The 20,104-nt window shown below is 48.9% G+C and overlaps 2 protein-coding genes across 3 annotated transcripts in view; one reads left to right on the top strand and one right to left on the bottom strand.

Annotated features, from left to right (window-relative positions):
• Positions 1 to 1,529: 1,529 nt before the first annotated feature.
• On the bottom strand, positions 1,530 to 5,929 carry NAIF1 (nuclear apoptosis inducing factor 1). 2 transcript variants are annotated; one of them, XR_001137274.1, is made up of 3 exons: positions 5,282 to 5,929; positions 3,051 to 3,577; positions 1,530 to 1,824 (listed from the first exon to the last, which is right to left on the bottom strand). XR_001137274.1 is itself a non-coding variant. In XM_012639664.1 (2 exons), the coding sequence occupies exons 1-2, from the start codon at positions 5,790 to 5,792 to the stop codon at positions 3,105 to 3,107; spliced, it is 984 nt and encodes a 327-aa protein (XP_012495118.1). In that variant the 5' UTR covers positions 5,793 to 5,929; the 3' UTR covers positions 2,974 to 3,104. The 2 variants fall into 2 exon arrangements, 1 of the variants encoding a protein (XP_012495118.1); XM_012639664.1 differs by lacking the exon at positions 1,530 to 1,824 and having other exon boundaries at positions 2,974 to 3,577.
• Positions 5,930 to 6,891: 962 nt separating this feature from the next.
• Positions 6,892 to 20,104, top strand: part of SLC25A25 (solute carrier family 25 (mitochondrial carrier; phosphate carrier), member 25) — a 37,937-nt gene continuing 24,724 nt past the window's right edge. The window contains exon 1 of the mRNA XM_012639810.1: positions 6,892 to 7,258. Within this exon, the coding sequence (XP_012495264.1) occupies positions 7,007 to 7,258 (252 nt within the window). The 5' untranslated portion in view covers positions 6,892 to 7,006. The remainder of the gene's footprint in view (positions 7,259 to 20,104) is intronic.

Raw genomic sequence — 20,104 nt, 5'->3', positions numbered from 1 at the left:
GGAGGCTGAGGCAGTAGGATCACTTGAGCCCAGGAGTCTGAAGTTGCTGTGAGCTAGGCTAACGCCACGGCACTCACTCTAGGCAGGGCAACAGAGTGAGACTCTGTCTCAAAAAAACAAAAAATAAACAAACAAAAAAAAAACCTTCATGCTTCAGGAAGGACCCCAATGAATCACCCCGATATAAGTAACAGTTCTTCACCAGTGCATCGGTGCGCGGTGTGTTTAACCCTGTTAGATCATCCTCTCATCGCTCTTAATATGAATAAACCCCAGACCTGTAAAGAGTAAGAGTCACCGAGTTTCCTTTCAAGTGCCAAGGGGAACACAAACTCCCACTAGATCTCGTTCAACCTAGAAATGCCTCAAGGTCAGGCTTGAACCATCTCTAGGTGACATCAAATCCACTGGCAACAACGTCAGAGTAGTTTAGAGTTAAGCACAGTAGCTAAGAGCTTGGACAACGCTGGGGAATAAGGTAACTGTGTGATTTTAGGCAAAATGTTCAATCTCTTGATCCTAGCTGTCCTCATCTGTAGACTAAGAACAATATCAGCACCTACTTCCTGGGGCTGTTGAGAGCCGGTGAGATGTTTTTAAGGCCTGGATAGACTAGGGGTTCAAGAATTGTCAGTTTTCATTATTACTGAATACTGGTGAGAGGATGACTACATCCAGGAAGGCTGAGGTCCCTCCAGAAGGAAGGCCAATCTTATTTAAGTGAGTGTTTCTGCTTGGCAGGACTCCTCAACAGTTCAGCAGAAACTCCTGATCAGATTCTCCTAGGGCAGGATCTGGATTCCAGTCTCCTGGTGTCTGCACCAAAGTTCTTAACCATCAGGAAGTATCAGAATCACTGAGAGCTTGTTTACAATGCATATTCTTGGGGTTCTCCCTCCAAAAATCTATTCTAGGTTTGGGGTGAGGCGTGGGACTGGGTATGTTTAACGAACGCCCCAGGTAATTTTCTCTAGAGTCTGAAACACTGCCCTAAACCAGCAATAGGCAGACTTTTACAGTAAACAGCCAGAGAGAATACTTTTGGCTTTGTGGGCCAGAAATCTGTTTATAACTACTCAACTCTGCTCTTGCGGTACACACAAAAAGCCATAGATTCATCAATGAATGGGTGTGGCTGCGTTCCAATAAAATCTTATTTTACAAAAATAGGTGGTGGGTCAGATTCGGCCCATGGACTGCAGTCTGGCAGCCCTGCTCTCTTCTATATTTAACCAAGAAAGAAAGAAAGACACAGAGATGCGTGTATAAAAAAGTGATTATTTTTTTAATTTAAAATTATGACCTGGAAAGAACTAGTCAGTTGAAGTGATCCAGGCTTTCTCTTTATACCCAAATGGAACAAACACAATATTGGCTCAGATTTCCAACCCCAGAGAAAAACCAAACCAAGTCCCAAATCCTTGGGAAGTCCCTGCAGCTCCACGACTGGGGCCATTAGGCTCCAGGCCTGATGCTCTCCAGCCGGGCTGAGAAGGGCTTTCCTTCCACCAGCAGCTCCCTCGCTGGGCCTGGTCCCTCTCCATGCCCCTGGTGCTGGCACTGCGCGTGTGCCTCCGCAGAGAGGTCAAATGTACGGCAGTCACCTCTCAACCGTCTTTGGGGCATCTTCCTGTGATCGCAATAGCAGAGCTGAGGAAGCCTAAACATTCGTGCCGAGAAGGGCAGCATCTTCACTTGTCTAGCTGAGATCTGGAGCCTCAAGTTGTAACCATCGGTCACGTGTGGCCAAGGCACCGGCAGCAAAACAGCGAACTTGGGAAACGATCTGGGGAGATGCAAGTGTCTCAGTGGTCAATGGTGAGTCTGAAAATGAAACAGACAAATGCCACCTGGGTAAAATCCTCACAAACGCCGCAGGGGAGAAACGTAAAGACGAACATGGAACAGCACCTCCTGCAGCACTCCAAGGCTCTTTCTGCTCCTCCCCGAGCACAGAATCCAAAGGGTCCCACTTCTTAGGTCAGCTTCGCCTCTCCCACCTCCTACTTTCAGGGTCAATCCTGGCTTCAGATTCACGCAGCCATGAGAGGGAGTCTTACAAGAACACGAGGCACTGAATAACGTGCAAGGGAGAAGAGTCCAGGCTGTGATGTTCAGCAGGGCTTTTTTGCACTGAATTTTGGAAATGTGGAGTCAGCACAGGGAGGAAGCAGGAAGGGTGTGGCCAGCGAGCTGCCCTCCTGGAGGCCCTCCCAGGAGGGGTTCACGTACAGAATAAATACAACCGGCTTGCAGAAAGCCTTCTGGAAAAAGCCAACAGGTCACCTTAGACCCCCTGTGGTGGGACTACAAGCTTCCACACTGGGTTGCCTTCTCTCAAATTTATGGCACCCAAAGCATGACCTGAGTCAAAAGCTCTAGGGGCAAACCACCAAAGGGCTGCCCAGAGAAGCCGTGGAAGACCAGAGAGTGGCCAAACCATCCCCACCACACACAGCATTCCTGCGCCAGGTTGGCTGCATACCAAGTGTATTGCGGAGGCATCCCAGGGCATTAACAAAGGCCCGTGCTGTGCCTGGGGTGCGGTCGGGGGAGAACACAGCAGTCATTAGAGTCCCCTGAGAACTGAGGCACAGTGAGAAGGAGAGAAAGGTAGAGTTTCCTCCTCAGGCTCAGTCGTGCTGCCTCCCAAGGGAGGAAGATATTATTGCCCAACTGCCAGCTCCACTGACATTATCTGACTCAAACAGATGGCACCTGGGGGGTCAGCTCAGCACAGATCCCAGCTATGAGACGGCCGCCAGTGAGAGCCGGTTGTTCCTTACAGTCGTCCTAGACCGAGTCTGGGTCATGTCAGAAGCCCTGGCTCATGACAACACATGTCCCGTCACACGCACATGGGACCCTAGCTAACCAATCTTCTGTATCTTAGCAAGGCAACTCAAGTGGTGGGGGGAAGAGAGGTGTCTCAGGAGCCTAACAAGTTCCTCTTCCCAGTGTCCTTCTCAGAAGCAGTGGACCCCTAAATCCTTGTCAAAGAGGGAGCTGTCCACGCGGCTGACCTAAGGCCAATCACAGAACCCACTTACAAGACCGCGGAGGTTTCGTCCAATCACGGCAGAAGGTTAACTCCATCCCTGCCCTCACTGGATGATGCTGTCCGGCTGCCCGTTCTGGGCCACCTGTCCAGGCTCAGAGGCAGGAGCTGGGGTGGGTGTGTTGCTCTGCAGGTAGCGGCGGAAATCTTTGATCATGGGCCGCAGGACCTGGATGAGGACACTCAAGGCCGCCTGGGTACCCTCCATGGCCTGGGCCTGGCGCTCCTGGGCACAGGCCTGTACCTCCTGGGAGCGGCGGATCATCTGCAGGAGGTCGTTCTGCTGCTCCAGGTGCTGGGCAATCTCCTTCACATGCAGGTTGGTGACCCGCTGCTCCTGTATCAGCTTGGCAGAGTTGAGGGCAATACGGCTCTTGAGTGCCTGCGGCTTGACGGATGCGTCTGTGTGCTGGGCCATCATCTCCACGGGGGCCTCGGCCGGCAGGGGCGGGGGGGCCTCGGCCGTGCAGTACTCCACCACTCCCTCCTCCAGCGTGTGATAGGCTGTCTCAGTGGGGACTGCAGGAAAGAAAGAACAAGGGCCCAAGGGCTGATGCAGGTCAACTTTCTGGAAGGAATGAAGCTGGCTATGTAGGATGGAGAGGAAGCTGTCAAGCCCTGTCCTGGAGGGAGATAAAGAGGAATTCAGGCCTCCCCTGGCTATATAGCTATTCAGGTATAAAATCTAGAATCTAAGGGGTTCAGAACCTTAATCTACTTAGCAACCAAAGGGCCAGCCCCAGATCTGGCAAAAGCAAAGATGCTAATAATAATACTAGCAAGAATTTTAGAGCATCTTCTGTGCACCAGGCACTTTGTACTCATTAGCTTGATGAATCCTCATAATGACACCAAGAGGTAGGTACTGTCATCTTCATTTTCAGAGACGGGGAAACAGACTGGAAACATGGAGTGACCTGCCTAAGGTCACAGGGCTCATTCAGCAGAATCAGGTCTCCCTAACACCAGAGCCTGAAGTGCTCATAACCATTCCACTGGGCTGCTTCTAGCTAAGAAAGGCACCTCAGAAGCAGGTCACAAGCTCCCTGTAATCTGTAATGCCAGCACAAAGCAGGCATCTTGGGTGGGACTCTACACAAGCAATTTGCAGCCCCAGGAGTCCTACCTTCTTTGATGCTTTCTTGACTTCCACATCCCCTGTGGCCAAGCAGAAAAGGAGGCAGGAGTAGGGCAGCAGCAGCTAAAGTGCCCAAGAAATGTCTCCCTGTCTCTTTGACCACGTTGGACAATGGGACACCTACACATCCTTCCTGTTCCAGAACAGCATCTGACTTAGGCCCGTGTTTGCTCCCATTCTCCCACCTCGATATATATTGAATGGCACCCACCCATACACCCAAATCCCCCAAGCCCCACAAGAGTCACTGAATGATCCAGTTCACAGTCATCACAAACGAGCAGAGGCAGCAGTCATTGGCACAAACCTTTCTCTGAACTAAAAAGTCCAAACTTAGTTCTGTTGTCATTCATAGCTGAGAACTTTTGAAGGGATCCTAGGTGGCTTGTTTGGGCCTCCATGCACGTGGGAGACGCCAGTCTTCACCCTTCAGTGCCCACCAGGAAGCCCCCCTTCCTCTTCTGAGTCCTTAGGTTTTCCCAACTGATAGTGACATATTCATATATGTATCTTATCTGTCCTACTGGAACATAACTGGCCTATAATTTAGACAATTTGGTAATCCCAGTGCCCAGCACAGGGTTTGGCACGGAATAAGTGCTAGTGTTTGATGAATGAATGACTGAATGAATGAGGAGATTAACACCAGGAAGCATAAGGTTCCCGAGCACTGCCTGATGAATGTTTGTTGCACTGAAAACACAGAAAGTCTTTGTCCAGAATTGTTGTCTCACTTGGGCATTATTATTCCCATCTATCTATTCAACAGATATGTCCTGTGGGGACACAGACATGGTCTCTGTCTTCAAGGACCACACGGTTCAGCAAGTGGAGGTAAGTCATGGACAAACACGGTGGCAACACAGAGTAGAGAGCTATCCAGCTGTCAGAGTCCAGACCACGTGCTGAGGAAGTCCCAAAGAGAACAAGATCACTTCTATCTGGGGCACTCTTGGAAGGACTCATGGTCTTCCAAGACCCTCATCTGACCTTTGACCCTTGGCAGCCAACCTTCCCCAGGCCACCCCAGAGCTTGCTGGCCCTTCCCATTTATGCACGCTGACTGGGCAGGAGATGTCACTCACTTTGTGTCAGGGTGACCGTGGCTGCGGCTGCAGTGGCCGTGGGTCCAAGGGCCACGGGGTGGATCTCTGTGGTACTGGGCAGGCTGATGATGGTGGCCTCGCCCAGCAGGTTGCAGATGCGTTGTTGCATGGGGGTCAGCAGTACAGGGGCTACAGCTGGGCCACTGCCACCACTGCCACCGCCTGTCCCAGGCCCACCAGCTCCATCCTCCTCAGTGGGCCCCGGCGCCTCGCCACCCTCCACGGCGGCCCGGACCTGGGCAACCTTGCGACGGACCTCAGTCTTGAGGTCAGACCACTTCTTCTTGACCTCAGGCAGCTCCCTGCGGCAGGTGGCCACGGCGTTGACCCTTCTCAGGATGCCGTGCCAGGCTGCGCTCTTGGCGGCCAACGGGACCCCGGCATTGAAGTGGTTCACCAGCAGGTGCTTCTTGAGCTCCAGCTCCTCCACGATGATCTCCACCTCCCGCTCGGAGAAGTTCATCTTCCTCTTCTTGGCTGGGACGGCCATGGCCTCTCCCCTCCACTCTTTTTAAAGAAATTATAACCCCCTCAACCACCCCAATTCCCCCTCTCTTCTTTCTCAACCTCACCCCTCACCCACCCCCTACAGGGGATAGGCCGGGCTTGCTTAAGGCCAAGCACCAGGCCTTTGGTAATCCCCCTCGCTACGCAAAGTGCGTAGGGCCCAGCCTCGACCGGCCCGGCCGCTGCCAGCCAGCTGCGTAATGGCTTCCTGAATCTGCCTCTTCCGCCGGGGTGTGCGGAGATCCGCCCACCCACCCTCTTCCCGCCCCCCAGAGCTTCTCCAGGAGAACCCGCCTTCCCGGTTGGTCGTGGCTCAAATATCACGTCGATCACTGGTTCTCTCGGTCTGCCGCTCAGCTAAGGAGCACGCCTACTTATTGGAGTTCACGTGACCATTGGCCTAAAGGTGTGTCTGTCATTCCAGAGCGCTCCGCCTACCCAGCCTTTATTCGCCTCCATTGGAAAATCATTCTGTCGTTCAATTATCAGTATTACGACTATTACGCCGTTAAATTCAACTATTTTATCGGTGGTTTAGGGCGTTAAACTACCAAAACCCTGCTTCCCGAGGATACTTAGTGCTTTCGGCCTTGAGCCGTTGGCCAATTAATTTTTAATTCCACCCACGGGCACAAACTCTGCCTTGCAATTGCAGTTCATAATTGCTCTCACACAAATCCTATTTCCCATCGGAGGCTACGATCTCTCCGTGAACGACCGCTCCTCTCTTTCTTACGATTCCGCGGCTTAAACAGGTTTCTCAATGGAAATTGAACACAGGGCCTTCCGTCTGCCAATCACATGACTTATGCCTATCGCTGCGTGGTTTCCTCTCCCCGGCCCGGCTCAGCCAATCCCCGCCTCCCTCAGTTTGAATCGGTCCCAGGCGGAGCGGGGTGGCCCCGCCCACTCCATTGATCTGGGTAAGCCTAGGCGGTGTGTGCGGTCCTCAAGCAGGCTCCGCCCCGCGGCCCGCCCCTCCAGGGTCTCCGTCCGGGTCTGTGACTGGCCGTCAGCACGCCCGGGGGCATGGTCACCGAGGCGGCGCGCGGCGGGGCGGGGCTCCCGGAAGCGGCCCCTCCCGCCAGCTTGCCGGCACTTGGGAGCCTGCATTCTCAGTGAGAGAACGCCCGGCGTGACTTCCGCGCTGCTCCCGCCGGCCAGCCGCCCCAGCCCCGCGCCCCTGTCTCGCACCCGATGGTGAGCAGTGTGTTGTGCCGCTGCGTGGCCTCCCCGGCGCCGGACGCCGCCGCCTCGTCGTCAGCCTCGTCGCCGGCTTCTGTGGGGGACCCGTGCGGCGGCGCCGTCTGCGGTGGCCCGGACTACCGGCTGCGCCTGTGGAGCCTCTTCCAGACGCTGGACGTCAACCGCGACGGCGGCCTGTGTGTCAACGACCTGGCCGTGGGGCTGCGGCGTCTGGGACTGCACCGCACCGAGGGCGAGCTCCGGGTAGGCAGTGCGGGCCAGCCACGCGGGCGGGGAGGGAGCCCCTGAGAGGTCCGGGTGACAGGTGCGGGCCGCTGGTGGGTGACAGGTCTGGACGTCCCGGCTTCCGGGGCAGACCCCTGGAGCTTGGCAGGTCGGGGTGGACGGCCCCTTGTGCTGGACGGGATCCCTACTGTTCTGAAGAGTAGTGCCCCCTGACTGACACCCTATTTATGTCCTGGTGGGAGTGGGGCTCCTTTCTGACCTCCAGGTGCTTGGGCCAGTCTCTTCATAGGCATCCTTTGGGCCTTCTAATGGGTGAAAATCTCTTTCCTGCCCGGGCTTCCCCCAAAGTAGAAGGCCAAGTCTCAAGAGTGTGTTTTTATCACCTCCTGACCTCCAGGCCAAGCTGGATGCGCCCCCTACCCCATTGACGGGTTCATCATCATCCATCTCCAGCAGCACCTTCTTTTTCCTCTCGTTTCCATGCCACCCATGGGTCCTGATCTGGTTCGTCTCAGAAGCATGTGGGAGTTGGGGGAAAAAATGGGTATTGGGGTTTCAGGCAGATCTGTGTGGATGTGGGTGGTGAGGACTGACAGTGCTCATGGTTTAGGCTCATACCCATTGCCTTGCTTAGCCAGAAAGTGGGATCACCTGCAGAATTGGAGTGTAGATGGATTTAAAGAATCTGGGACAAAATTCTTTCTGCAAGTGAAAGTGTAGTACACCTAAGAGGGCAGATTGTTACTCTTGTCCTGGAGTGGACCTCTGGCCAAGGTTGGGGGGAAGGAGGCAGAGAAATGGCCATATCTGGACCTGCCAGAAAGAGAAGTGCTGTCCTTTTTGTGTATGCTCGGAGCAATGGCTGTTTCTTCCCTCTCTGTTTCTCGTGGTATGTTGTTCAGTCTGACTTGGTAGCTGTAGCTACCCTTTCCCAGGTATTTCACTTACTGTGGCTTAGCCTAGTTTACAACCTAGATTAGGAATTCTGAGTACTTACCTAGGAACCTGTTTCTCTTCTAAGGTTGTTTGTTTGGTCCATCTGTACATACAATAATTAGAGAATCTCATAGCCAAGTATGAAAAAAATATGGTAAAATGCCAGTAAATTAAATCAAGTGGATGGGTGAGTGGGTGTACGTAAGGTGTTTTTAACTCACGTCTTGGATCAACATCCAGGGTATTTAACCTACTTGTTTAGTTGTCAGCCTAGGAAGACCAAGGGTAACACTATGCAACATGGAATCATTGGGTTAAGTCCAAGAGATTTAGAGACAAGGTTTTCTTTATTGATTGATTTTTTTGAGACAAAGTCTTGCTCCGTTGCCTGGTCTAGAATGCTGTGGCGTCAGCCTAGCTCACAGCAACCTCTAACTCCTGGGCTCAAGCAATTCTTCTGCCTCAGTCTCCTGAGTAGCTGGGACTGACTACAGGCATGCGCCACCATGCCCAGCTAATTTTTTCTATATATTTTTAGTTGTCCAGCTAATTTCTTTATATTTTTAGTAGAGACGGGGTCTCACTCTTTCTCAGGCTGGTCTTGAACTCCTGACCTTGAGCGATCCTCCCGCCTCGGCCTCCCAGAGTGCAAGGATTACAGGCGTGAGCCACCATGCCCTGCCTGAGACACGGTTTTATTTGTGTGTTTTGTTTTGTTTTGGTTTTAATTTTTAAAGTCAGCTTTACCTAAAATGTTGTTGTGAGTTGGAGATTTTCCCATGTCTATCTGATGAATAAGTTGCTTGAAAAGATAGGATGGCTAAACCCAGAGGAACTATGCTTAAGGCTTAGGGAGGTATGGGCCCAGGTGAACCTTCCTGCTTTTATGAACCTTTCCACTTGGCCTGTGCTGCCAGGCACATTAAGAACATCTGGCTGCGGGAGTATATTAAATGTTTACACCATGCTTTGTGCCTCTACTGAAGTCACAGTGTTCTCAAATTCATGGCACATCTGATATAGAGCCTAATCCATTTTTTTGGCAGTGAATTTCTCAGGGCAAATAAGGAGAACGTGATCATTTTTCTTTCTAGTGTTGAAAGAAAGCCTTTTTTTATTAACTAAAGGGAGCCTGGCCCCTTGGGATCACTTTGGCTCTAAAATCTTTCACTCTGTGACTGATCTAAGTTCTATGTTATGGAACAATTCTTTTTTATTCTTTTGGACTCTATTTATTCAGCTCTTTCAACTTTTGAACAAATTGTTATACAGCTTTAGGAGAGATGAGAAATGATTCATTTTATTAATTCATTACCTGTAAAGGAGCACAGTTAGTTCTGTGGGGAGCGTTTTAAGGATTGGAGAGAAAATCTGCCTTTTTATAAATAACTGGGCGACAGGAAGACACCCTGCCTTGTGCACCCCCCTGCCACTTCCTGTTGAATTCGTATCCGTATTAGCTGCCTACAGAAAGAGCAGTGCTGCGGTTTTACACCATTAGCAGGAGCCAAAAGAGAACTTGGGGGTCCTTTGGTTCAAAACAGGTCATGTGCCATGGGAATAGGCATTAAAAACACATCAAACTTTAGAAGCTGCTTCATGTGAAACCAGCCTGAGATGCTGTGGTTTGCAAAGGAATCAGCTGTGAGTGCTTGTCAGTGGGTAATGGGTGAACCCAGGCCTTGGGACTCCACAAAGCCTTTTGTTAGCTTGTAACAGCCTGGGTAAAGTTTTCTTTAAAAATAAACCAACAGATTTTGCCATCTGCCTTTGTTTGAGAAGAGATGGGGACACTCAGAGAAAAATTACTTAAAATGGAAGTAGGCAGAGAAACCCATGGCAGCCAGCCAGGGAGATTTTCTTTGTAAAGGGCATGTAGGCAAGAAGCTCGTCCTGGGACAAAAGAAGGGAAGGATTTATCAAAGAACAAAGATGACAACATAGTGACTTTGGGAGATGATACTCAGCCAGAGCTAATTATAGCATTGTCTATTTAAGGCATTTTCATGTGACCAAACAAAATCTGTGTCTTAAAACAAATTTAAAACATAGGTTAGAACTCAGGCAGCCAATTAGAGGAAGAAAGCAAGCTGTGTTACATGTATACAATTTTCTCTTTGGCTGAGGCTTGTGGGTTCTCATTAGGGGCTGGTGTTTAAGGCAGGTGAGGATTCTAGACGATGCTGCAGTCAGCTGATTTACAGACTGGCAAGCACACCATCTAGTTTGAGCCCCACGATAACTTGTGAAGCAGGCAAGTCAGCAAAATGGTTTCACCCCATTTTACAAGGGAAGCACCAGTGGTTCAAAAAGACAATGAAACGGCCTCAAAAATCATTTCACCGCAGGGGAATTGGACCAGAGAAGGAATTGGAACCATCTTCTGATTCCTACTCCTGTCCTCTTTAACTCCTCAGTTGTCTCTGAAGAACATGAAGAGAGTTCCAAACCTGGGCTTTCGGGAGAACTTGAGAAAGGGGAGAGAGATCCATTTAGAACCATAGCTTTTGTTCTCAGCGTATAGGTTTCAAGATTATCCATGGTTTACCCTGCCAGACAGAGAACAAGAATCCACCCTGCCCTATTTCTCTCCCTGACCAGAGCAATAGACATAATAAGGCAATCCTTGTTGACTTGAAATAATTGAATGGAGGATCAGTAATGTCAAGTTAGTATTGCTTACTCAGATACACTGTCGACTCTATACCTTTAAATGTTTGGACGTTTGTGGGGTAGATGTTTACCAATATAGCCAGACTTGGATAAGATAGTCTACAGAAGAAAGAGCTTTTTTCATAGGAAAGGGATAGACGTTATTTGGTATAGTATACTGGCCCATTAGAAAAAGAAGAATGTCTTTTGCAGAATGGATTGATTTCATATATTAAACTGATTAACTTGTTGTGTTATATTATTGCAAAATTGGTTCCTGGCTCAAAGTCATGATCAAGTCAACTGGAAGAATTTTTTTTTAATAAGTTGATATTTCAAAAGGTGGAGTCAGGGCCAGGCGTGGTGGCTCATGCCTGTAATCCTAGCTCTCTGGGAGGCCAAGGCGGGCGGATTGTTTGAGCTCAGGAGTTCGAAACCAACCTGAGCAAGAGCGAGACCCCGTCTCTACTAAAAATAGAAAGAAATTAATTGGACAACTAAAAATATATAGGAAAAAAAAACTAGCCGGGCATGGTGGCGCATGCCTGTAGTCCCAGCTACTCGGGAGGCTGAGGCAGGAGGATCGCTTGAGCCCAGGAGTTTGAGGTTGCTGTGAGCTAAGATGACGCCACGGCACTCTAGCCCGGGCAACACAATGAGACTCTGTCTCAAAAAAAAAAAAAAAAAAGGTGGAGTCAGGTGCCCTGATCCTAAAGACCAAGTAACAAATAAGAATATACCAGAGTCTGTCTGACCTGGAGCTTCAGTTGGATGAATTCCTTTGATGTTCAAAGAGTCACTAATTGTGGAAATCTCACAGAAACCACAGGGGAATAAGGGAAACAAATGTTTTGCTGGTATTCATTTCTGATCCAGCTGAGTACAGCTGTGGGATGAAATCAGTGAACAAAACTGTATTTATATAGGACTAGTCTCCTTAAACTAAATCTGTACACACTTTCTATTTTTAGCCATTTCTTATTATACTAATGTGAATTTGGCAGACCCGTAGAATTTAGTCTTAGAAGGGTCACGGGTTATCACAGTCGTCGTCGTCACTAGCCAGCCTTCCACCTAGCGTGGGGGTGGTTCCTCCTGTGGTGTTCTTCCCAAATGGTCGTCCTGCCCCTTCCACTGTGGACCTACTCGAGGTCATTGTGAGTTCTTAGTGACGTCAGACTGAATCCTGTATCTGCTGCCCATTCGCCCTAAGTGTACCTTGAGGAGCAACACAGAAAAGTGATCCAAGGGCCCTTTAAGTATCTGACAACCCCAGACTTACCTTCCTGTAATTTCTGATACTGCGAACAGCTGTAGGTCTCATGTGCACTTCTCACATAACATGTGGCCACACCTCTCACAGTTCCTCAGCCGAGGCAGTAACCCGTGGGAGTCGGAAGTACAGACTTTCCTCAGAAACATCATGCTGAAGTGAAAGAAGCCAGTCACAAAGAGCATGCGTGATGTGATCCATTTATACAAAAGTCCAGAAGAGGGCAATCTGGAGAGACAGAAAGTTGATTACTGGCTGCCTGGATGGGGGCGGGATACTGGGGAGTGGAAAGGTAGGAAGGTGATGACAAAGGGGTGTGGTATGAGGTTTCTTTTTAAGGTGATGAAAATACTCTCAAACTGACCATAGTGATGGGCTGCACATACCTGTGAAGATACTGAGAACCACCGAATGACACACTCTAAAGGAATGACTGTATGGTATGGGACCTGGGTTCAAATGTTGCTTCTGCAGCCTGCTAGCTGTGTGACCTTGAGCAAGTGACTCACCGCCTTCAATCTGTTTCCTTATCAGAAACATGGTATGAATATCTACTTCCTAAGGTGGTTGTGAGGACCCAATGAGATAAAGTATGTAAAGAGCCTGATATGGTGTGTGTGTCTGACACAGGTGCTTGCGACCAGGTGACTTCCCTGTTGATTCTTTGAAAATATGATGCCCAGAATGGGTCAGAATCATCTATGTTTTGCCCCTAGTACTCTTTTTTTTTTTTTTGAGACAGAGTCTCACTCTGTTGCCCGGGCTAGAGTGAGTGCCGTGGCGTCAGCCTAGCTGACAGCAACCTCAAACTCCTGGGCTCAAGCGATCCTACTGCCTCAGCCTCCCGAGTAGCTGGGATTACAGGCATGCACCACCATGCCCGGCTAATTTTTTTCTATATATTTTTAGTTGTCCGATTAATTTCTTTATATTTTTAGTAGAGACGGGGTCTCGCTCTTGCTCAGGCTGGTCTCGAACTCCTGAGCTCAAACAATCCTCCCGCCTCGGCCTCCCAGAGTGCTAGGATTATAGGCGTGAGCCACCGTGCCCGGCCCCAACCCCTAGTACTCTTAAATGAAAAGTAAAAGGCAAAGGAGGGCAAAGCCTGGGGGCGTGGATAGTAAAGGGTGTGTGGCACCCCGGGAGACACAGTCTCCCCCAGCACCCCAGAGCGGGAACAGCTCCAGTGGGATGGAGAGGGGTATGGCTTGTGTGAAGCCCGGGCCCTGTGGACACTGGGAAGGTCAAAACAAGAAAAGAAACTTTAAGAAGTTGTTGAAGTAGTAGAGTCACTTTACACGTAAAGATGTCTTTGGCCCAAACGTTTCCCTGCACAGAAGTGGGCCCTCCTGGTCTTGCAAGCCTGTTGTTCATCTCATAAGCCACGATGAGTGGACTTTCCTCAAGTATGGAGTTGGCCTTGAAGTTGTGAAAATAGAAGCTTCACGCAGAGCTTAGTTCCAAGCTTTGGAGATTCTCTCACTGTCCAGCATTATTTTGCAGACGTGGGATTGAGGCTCCGAGGTTGGGTTGGCCGGTACCAGAACCTGGGATTTTGACTCTGTTAAGCTCAACACCCACACGGCCGCCTTCGTTCTGTGGTTGTAGACACTTAACTTGCCTTTAAAACTTTGCAGTATTTACTTTCACAGTTTGACATCAACATAGCTGGCATAACTCCAGCTCAGCATTTTAAGGCTCATGCTGATACTCAGGAAACGGTGACTAAAATGATAGGTACACTGTTCCTAAATATGAGATGTAAAACACTCAACACAGTACTTGAAAAAAAGAAGTTGTCGTCTTAAAGATGATGCATCTTCCTTTAAAGTAAAAAATGAAAACAAAGACTATAAAGGAGCTTCTTATCTGCTTTAAACTCTTGGCTGGGTTTTCCAGGAAGCTTGAAAAGGAGAAGAGTCAGGGCTCATTTTCTGTGGGGTCAGAGGGGAAACTGGAGACTGTGGCTGTCCCTGTTCCTGCTGGCGCTTGAAGCTTTCCACATTGTTCCATCAGCCCCTCGCTTATACCTTTCCTCCCATCCTCCCTCCTCTGCTGGAATCTGATATGACTTTTACCAAAACACAAAGAAAACCGTCTACATTGTGTGAGAGAACTTTCAAAAACCATTGAGACCCCGGTGGTGCAAAAACAAAGTGGGGAGAGGGTAGTTTAGATCACCAAGAATAAGAACAAATTGTCTGCTAAATCCTTACCTGTAGTTGTGACACAGTGGAATAGTTCTGTTGGTTGAAACCAGCTACAGTCCCCATCAGCGACCTTGCCAGGCTTTTCCCGACCCCACGTGCCTAAAACCCTGTTGTTGCTTTTGGTCAAGGCCTTTAGGCTGAGTTTGAGTCCATAGAATGTTAGAACTGGTATGTTTTCAAGGCTTGTCCAGTTCAGTCCCCACATTTGTAGGACAGAGAGGTTAAAAACTTGTTCAGGTTCCTACAAAGGCATTGTAGGGGGGATCCTGGGGAGAAGGACAAGGTTTCTGTAGCATCCCTCAGTGATGCATTTATGGACACAGTTAACTTTTTTCCTCTTTTCATTCACACATTGGGTATATTCTTTTGTTTGCTAGATTCTCTCCCTCTCTAACCTATAGAAGAAGGAAAAAGAGGATCTAAGGGTAAATAGTTCTACAGCTAAAGAATTCCTTTTCTGGGTTGTTTCAAAGAGCTGGCTTGGTTTAAACCAGTTATTCTTACACAGCATTCTCCCAGCTGCCCTCATGCCCTGAACAGCTGTGCTGTGTATCTGCTGAAGGCAGCCTGGGATCGGTTTCACGCCCTTAACTTCTCTTCTCCCTGCAGTCCTTGCACGATGCAAAGCAAGCTGCTGGTGAGAGTTAAGTTTGCACTGATTCAGATGATCTCAGATTTAGAGTGCAATCCTGAAATCAATTTTAGGAAACTGAAAACATTTAGTGTTGCTTTAATAGTGAATCTACTGGTTTGCCTTTTGACGGGAGAGAGGGAAGGGAGAGGGTGAAGATAAAGTGGCTGTAACAAGTAGGCTGAACGTGTACAGACTGTATGCCTCCCACTAGTCAATGTTGGATTGCTTTGGAATTTTTTGATCACTTTAGGTGATTAGGTTATTATGCACTAGCCTCAATACAATATTCCCCCCACTCCTTACGCCTGACACATATCTAATCTGAAGGAGGATCATGCTCTTCCAAGAGCAGAAAAAGAAATTATGCCATGTTTCTATGCAGACTCTTGCTTCTGCAGAACTTTACCTGTTAACATCTCAAAATCCTACACTTAGAGTTGGGTTAATTTTGGACACCTCTAACTTTCTTTTAGAGAAAAGAAAAAGACATCTTTGTTAATAGGCGTTCATCTTGAACTTGGGACCTCGATGGGGATTGGCTTTTCACTAGGAGTAGCCAGAAGTCATCCAAGAGACTGTTCTCTCTGTGCTAGACTTCTCTTTCTCTTCCACAGTTTCAGGAGTTTTCTTCAGGGAGTTTTTGCCAGAGCTAGATTTTCCAGTTTTACTTCCTAAAATGGAAATAGATTAGGGATTTCACCTTTCCCATCGCTGCAGTTTTGTCATCTTCAGTACCTTACTTGCATTTGTGCCAAATGAGGCAAGTTCCTGGCTTCACTTCATTCATCTAATTGTGGGCTGAGTCACGGGCAGGAAGGTATTTAATGGTCCTGCCTTAAAGCCTGAAACTTGGGCCACCCGTAGGGTGACCAGGACAGCGCATCAGAGCTGAGCATTTCAATTAGCTGGTTGATTCATTTCAGTGGAGACATACTCTTCACCTGTTACAGTTGTGCCTCTGAAATAGCAAGTCGTTACCATTTGTCAGTATATAAAAGAGATTCTTCAAACTTTTGCCTCTTGTACCACCCTAAAAGAATTTTAAAAACAGCTTAGCCCATTGCACATTTTGTACATCTGCTTTAAATGTTTTTGTTTGTTGGTTTTAGTTTCTGTTCAAACCTTAGAGCTGCAGATGTGACTCATTCAATGTATGGAAAAGACTCTCCATATGATCTAATTGGCCAAGACAGTCCTCATTATCAATCAGTCAGCCTAGCTTGCTTTCAAATAAAATCTAGCTTCATTTTTTAGGGTTTTGTTTGTTTGTTTTTTTAGAGGCAGAGTCTCATTCTGGCAGCCAGGCTGGAGTGCAGTGCCTCATCATAGCTCACTGCAGCCTTGAACTCCTGAGCTTAAGCAATCCTCCTGCCTCAGCCTCCTGAGTAGCTAGGACTGCAGGTATGTGCTACCACGAGGGCTAATTTTATGCGTGCACACGTGTGCGTGTGTGCGTGTGTGTGTGTGTGTGTGTGTGTGTATGTGTAGACAAGTTCTGGCACTACATTGCCCAGGCTGGTCTCCTTGTCTCAAGCCATCCTCTAGCCTCGGCCTCCCAAAGTGCTGGGATTAGACAAGTGTGAGCCGCCACACTAGGCCATTTTTTAATTTTAAAAAGGCGTTGAGGATGTTGGTACTTTAAGATGGGAGTCTGCCAGCCTCCTCATTTGCCAGCAAATTAATAAAATTCTCTTTCCTTCTCTTCAAACCACTCATCCTCACTCTTCTGATGTGGCCTCGGGGACAGGTGCTGAACTTTTGGCAACAGAATTTGGTGTCCATAGGTGGGCCTCTTGGCACCTGTGTGAAGTGGCACCCTGCAACTGCTGGAAGAGGCAGGGAGCAGCCTCAGGTCGAAGCTGTGGGTTTTCACGGGCAGAGCAGCTTCTTTTCGAGGTGAGAGAGCAAGGGACAGGCCCAGCAGCTGCCAGAGCCTGTTTTAGCTCCGGGAATTCCTGTCTTTGTCTCCCCGAAGTAGACGCAGCTCCCCACAACCTGAACTGAGTTGAGGAGAAGGAAATGGATTTGGAAATGTCTGGACAGCCTTGGCCATTTGGTTGTTGAGTAAATTCCCTGGGGTGTACCCTGAGACCCTAATTCCACCCATTTGTGTGATTTTTGGACCTTCCTGTTGGTTTTATTTGTTTTGAGGTGCCTTTTGGAGGCGGAAGTCACTAGATTGAATGGAACTAGGGAAACTGGTTTGAATTTGGAGCTCATTTGTGGTTCCCAGGGAATGGAGGGACTAGGCTACCAATTGGGGAGAGTTTCCCTGGGAACAATGGGGGATTAGGTCACTCATTTAGGGAGGCCTTCCAGCCCTGTAGGGCATTTGTTGAAGGCCCAGGGAATGGAGGGGATTAACCCACTCATTCTGTTTGGGGTGGCGTTTATCCCCTTTGGATTCCCATTTGTGAACCTTCCAGCCCTATGGCAGGGCATTTGAGGCATCGTCTGAGGTACCATTTGCGGTGTCATTTGTCCCCTTTGGATTCCCATTTGCTTGATAGGCCCTGGCATTTTTGTGTTAGGATGCCCTGTATTGTCTGTCTGTTATTTGTGAGTTTTGTTTGCAACGTAAGGAAGCTCCATCTCAAAGTCCCTTGGGAAAAAACTTGGGCTGAATGGTTAACTTATAGTAAAGAGAATGGTGTTATTGTAAGCCAGTGTATACACTGGAGTGTGAGGAGAAGTGGCTGTTAAATGAAAATTCCCATTTGATTGATAGGCCGTGGCATTTTAGATTGCCTGTGCTGGGAATTCTCCCTATATTGTTTGATTGTTTGTAAGTTTTTGTATGGAGTGTGTGAAAAAGTGGTGGTTGATGGTCCTTGGTTTATTCTGAGCTGTTGGTTCTTTTCCCAGGAATTTGTCGTTTGGATCCTAATTTTGATTTGGAGGTACATTCTAAAGGGTGTTCTCCATTACCTACCTCTTCGTCCCAAGATTAATCTCAATTGGTCTTTCTGTGCTTTTGCAAAAGAGGAAACCAAACTGTCTCGTTTGTAGATAAATGAGGGCCTGAGTTACATGTAAGAGGATGGGAATGACTCAGTGGTGAAACACTGAGGAATCCCACCCACAATCAGCAGGCTCTGACTCACGACACTGAACCCTAGCCACAGCCCAGGTGCTGCTTTTAAAGAAGAATGGGAAACAAATCCTTTATTTATTTTTTTTTATTTTTTTCGAGACAGAGTCTCACTGTGTTGCCCGGGCTAGAGTACCATGGCATCAGCCTAGCTCACAGCAACCTCAAACTCCTGGGCTCAAGCGATCCTCCTGCCTCAGCCTCCCGAGTAGCTGGGACTACAGGCATGCGCCACCATGCCCGGCTAATTTTTTCTATATATTTTTAGTTGTCCAATTAATTTCTTTCTATTTTTAGTAGAGACGGGGTCTCGCTCTTGCTCAGGCTGGTTTCGAACTCCTGAGCTCAAACAATCCGCCCGCCTCGGCCTCCCAGAGAGCTAGGATTACAGGCGTGAGCCACCGCGCCCGGCCAACAAATCCTTTAAAATTAAGGAAAGACAAGGAGAACGACCCCCTTTGGGCACCCCTCTTAGTTTATAGCACCTCTACTTGCAAATATTCGTATAAATGGGAAGGTTCAAAGGCATGCCAGGTTTTCTACGATGGCCAATTCTTGTGTACAGGTTTTTACTAAAGGGCAAATTATATCAAGGAAAATTCAGAGCTCAGATGGTCAGCCTGCCACTACAGAATTAAAACGTTAAGTCTCAAGCTCTCTGCTTGAGATAAACACATTGTTTATGGTATACAAAATAACCAGTTTGTTTGTAAGATTTTTGATAAATGAGGTCCTCTTGCCCCTACCAAAACCCTGCCCCTGTCTGGGGCAAGGTGCTAGAAGGGGCCACAGCCCAGGATTGGACCCTGTGGGAGGGAGGATGGTCACACGCAGCCCACTGCAGCCCCTTGTTGCTCCCACACAGCATGGGAGAAGGAACAGCTGCCACTTCCCCCATCTTGGCACCATGGGAGGGGCTGGGGGTTGCCACCTGAACTAATTCTTCAATCCCTCACCATTAGGTTATGACTCGGTGGGGAGTGATCTCTCCTTACACAGCAGGGAGCTCCATTTGGCCAGAGGGCACCCACAGCCAGCCAGGGCAAGGCAGTTGGCATGAATCCTTCACAGCTGTTAACATGGCCTTTAAAGCAAACTAAAAACTGCTCGAGTTCTTCTAGCTACGCCACCCAAGGATCCTTAGAGACAGTCGAAAGGAAGGGCCATCCTAGGGTGGGGTACAATCAGTGTGCTTTTTGGGAAAAAAGGACATCGGAAAGAACCCTGCCCCAAAATTGCAAAGGGCTCCAGATAACAAGAAACCCTCAGGAGCCTAAATGGTTCCTTCGAGTCCAGGACTCAAGACAACGAAGGACAGGCCTGGGGGCCCCTGCCTCACTAGTAGCTGCAACCCAAATATCCCCAGAAAAGTCTCAGGTGCAAACTGGCAGTGGGGACCTGATTAGCGGACTTTTACAAATAAGGGGGCCCAGGGCTCCGTGCCTCCCGACCGAAGCCTCAGATGCAAATCGACAGTGGGGATTCTATTGGTGCCAAGCTGCATGGGCAGAAGCTGTTTGGAGGAGGGCCCCCCTTGACCTTATTGCTGTGGCCCAGTCCCTGGCAGCAGCTGCACATGGCGCTCTGCAAGCTAGGTAGCAATGAGGCAGGTGGCGACTAAGAACTTCCTGCAGTGGGCCCAGGGGGCAGACCTGGGCAGGCAGCGGGAGTACCAGGAGCTGTTCCAAAAGTGACAGAAACTCACTTCTGAGGGCACCGCTAAGCTCCTGCTGGATGAATACCAGGGCCTGATGAAGCATGCAGGAGACTGCCATTGCGGAGCAGTTCGCTTTAAAGTTCAGGCCTCAACAGACGTGCACGTCATTACAGCACTGGCAAGAAGAAAGCTACCAAAAGTGAGTAAGGCCATATAGGCTGATGGGACCCCAGGACGAACAAAGAGAATTTAATTCTCCATAGGGGCCAGGCGCGGTGGCTCACACCTGTAAATCTAGCACTCAGGGAGGCGAAGACGGGTGGATCGTTTGAGCTCAGGAGTTCGAGACCAGCCTGAGCAAGAGCGAGACCCCATCTCTACTAAAAATAGAAAGAAATTAACTGGACAACT

The sequence above is a fragment of the Propithecus coquereli genome, unplaced genomic scaffold, assembly GCF_000956105.1.
Source record: "Propithecus coquereli isolate 6110/MARCELLA unplaced genomic scaffold, Pcoq_1.0 Scaffold142, whole genome shotgun sequence".
NCBI classification, from domain to species: Eukaryota; Metazoa; Chordata; class Mammalia; order Primates; family Indriidae; genus Propithecus; species Propithecus coquereli.
The sequence above is the reverse complement of the archived record's forward strand: the minus strand, read 5'-3'. Positions and strand labels throughout refer to the sequence as shown.

Bases quoted from the DNA above. Each gene is read 5' to 3' on its own strand.
- NAIF1 (XM_012639664.1), bottom strand. From the start codon at position 5,792: ATGGCCGTCCCAGCCAAGAAGAGGAAGATGAACTTCTCCGAGCGGGAG. The intron at 3,578-5,281 runs GTGAGTGACATC...TCTTTCCTGCAG, and splicing joins CACGGTCACCCTGACACAAA to TCCCCACTGAGACAGCCTAT.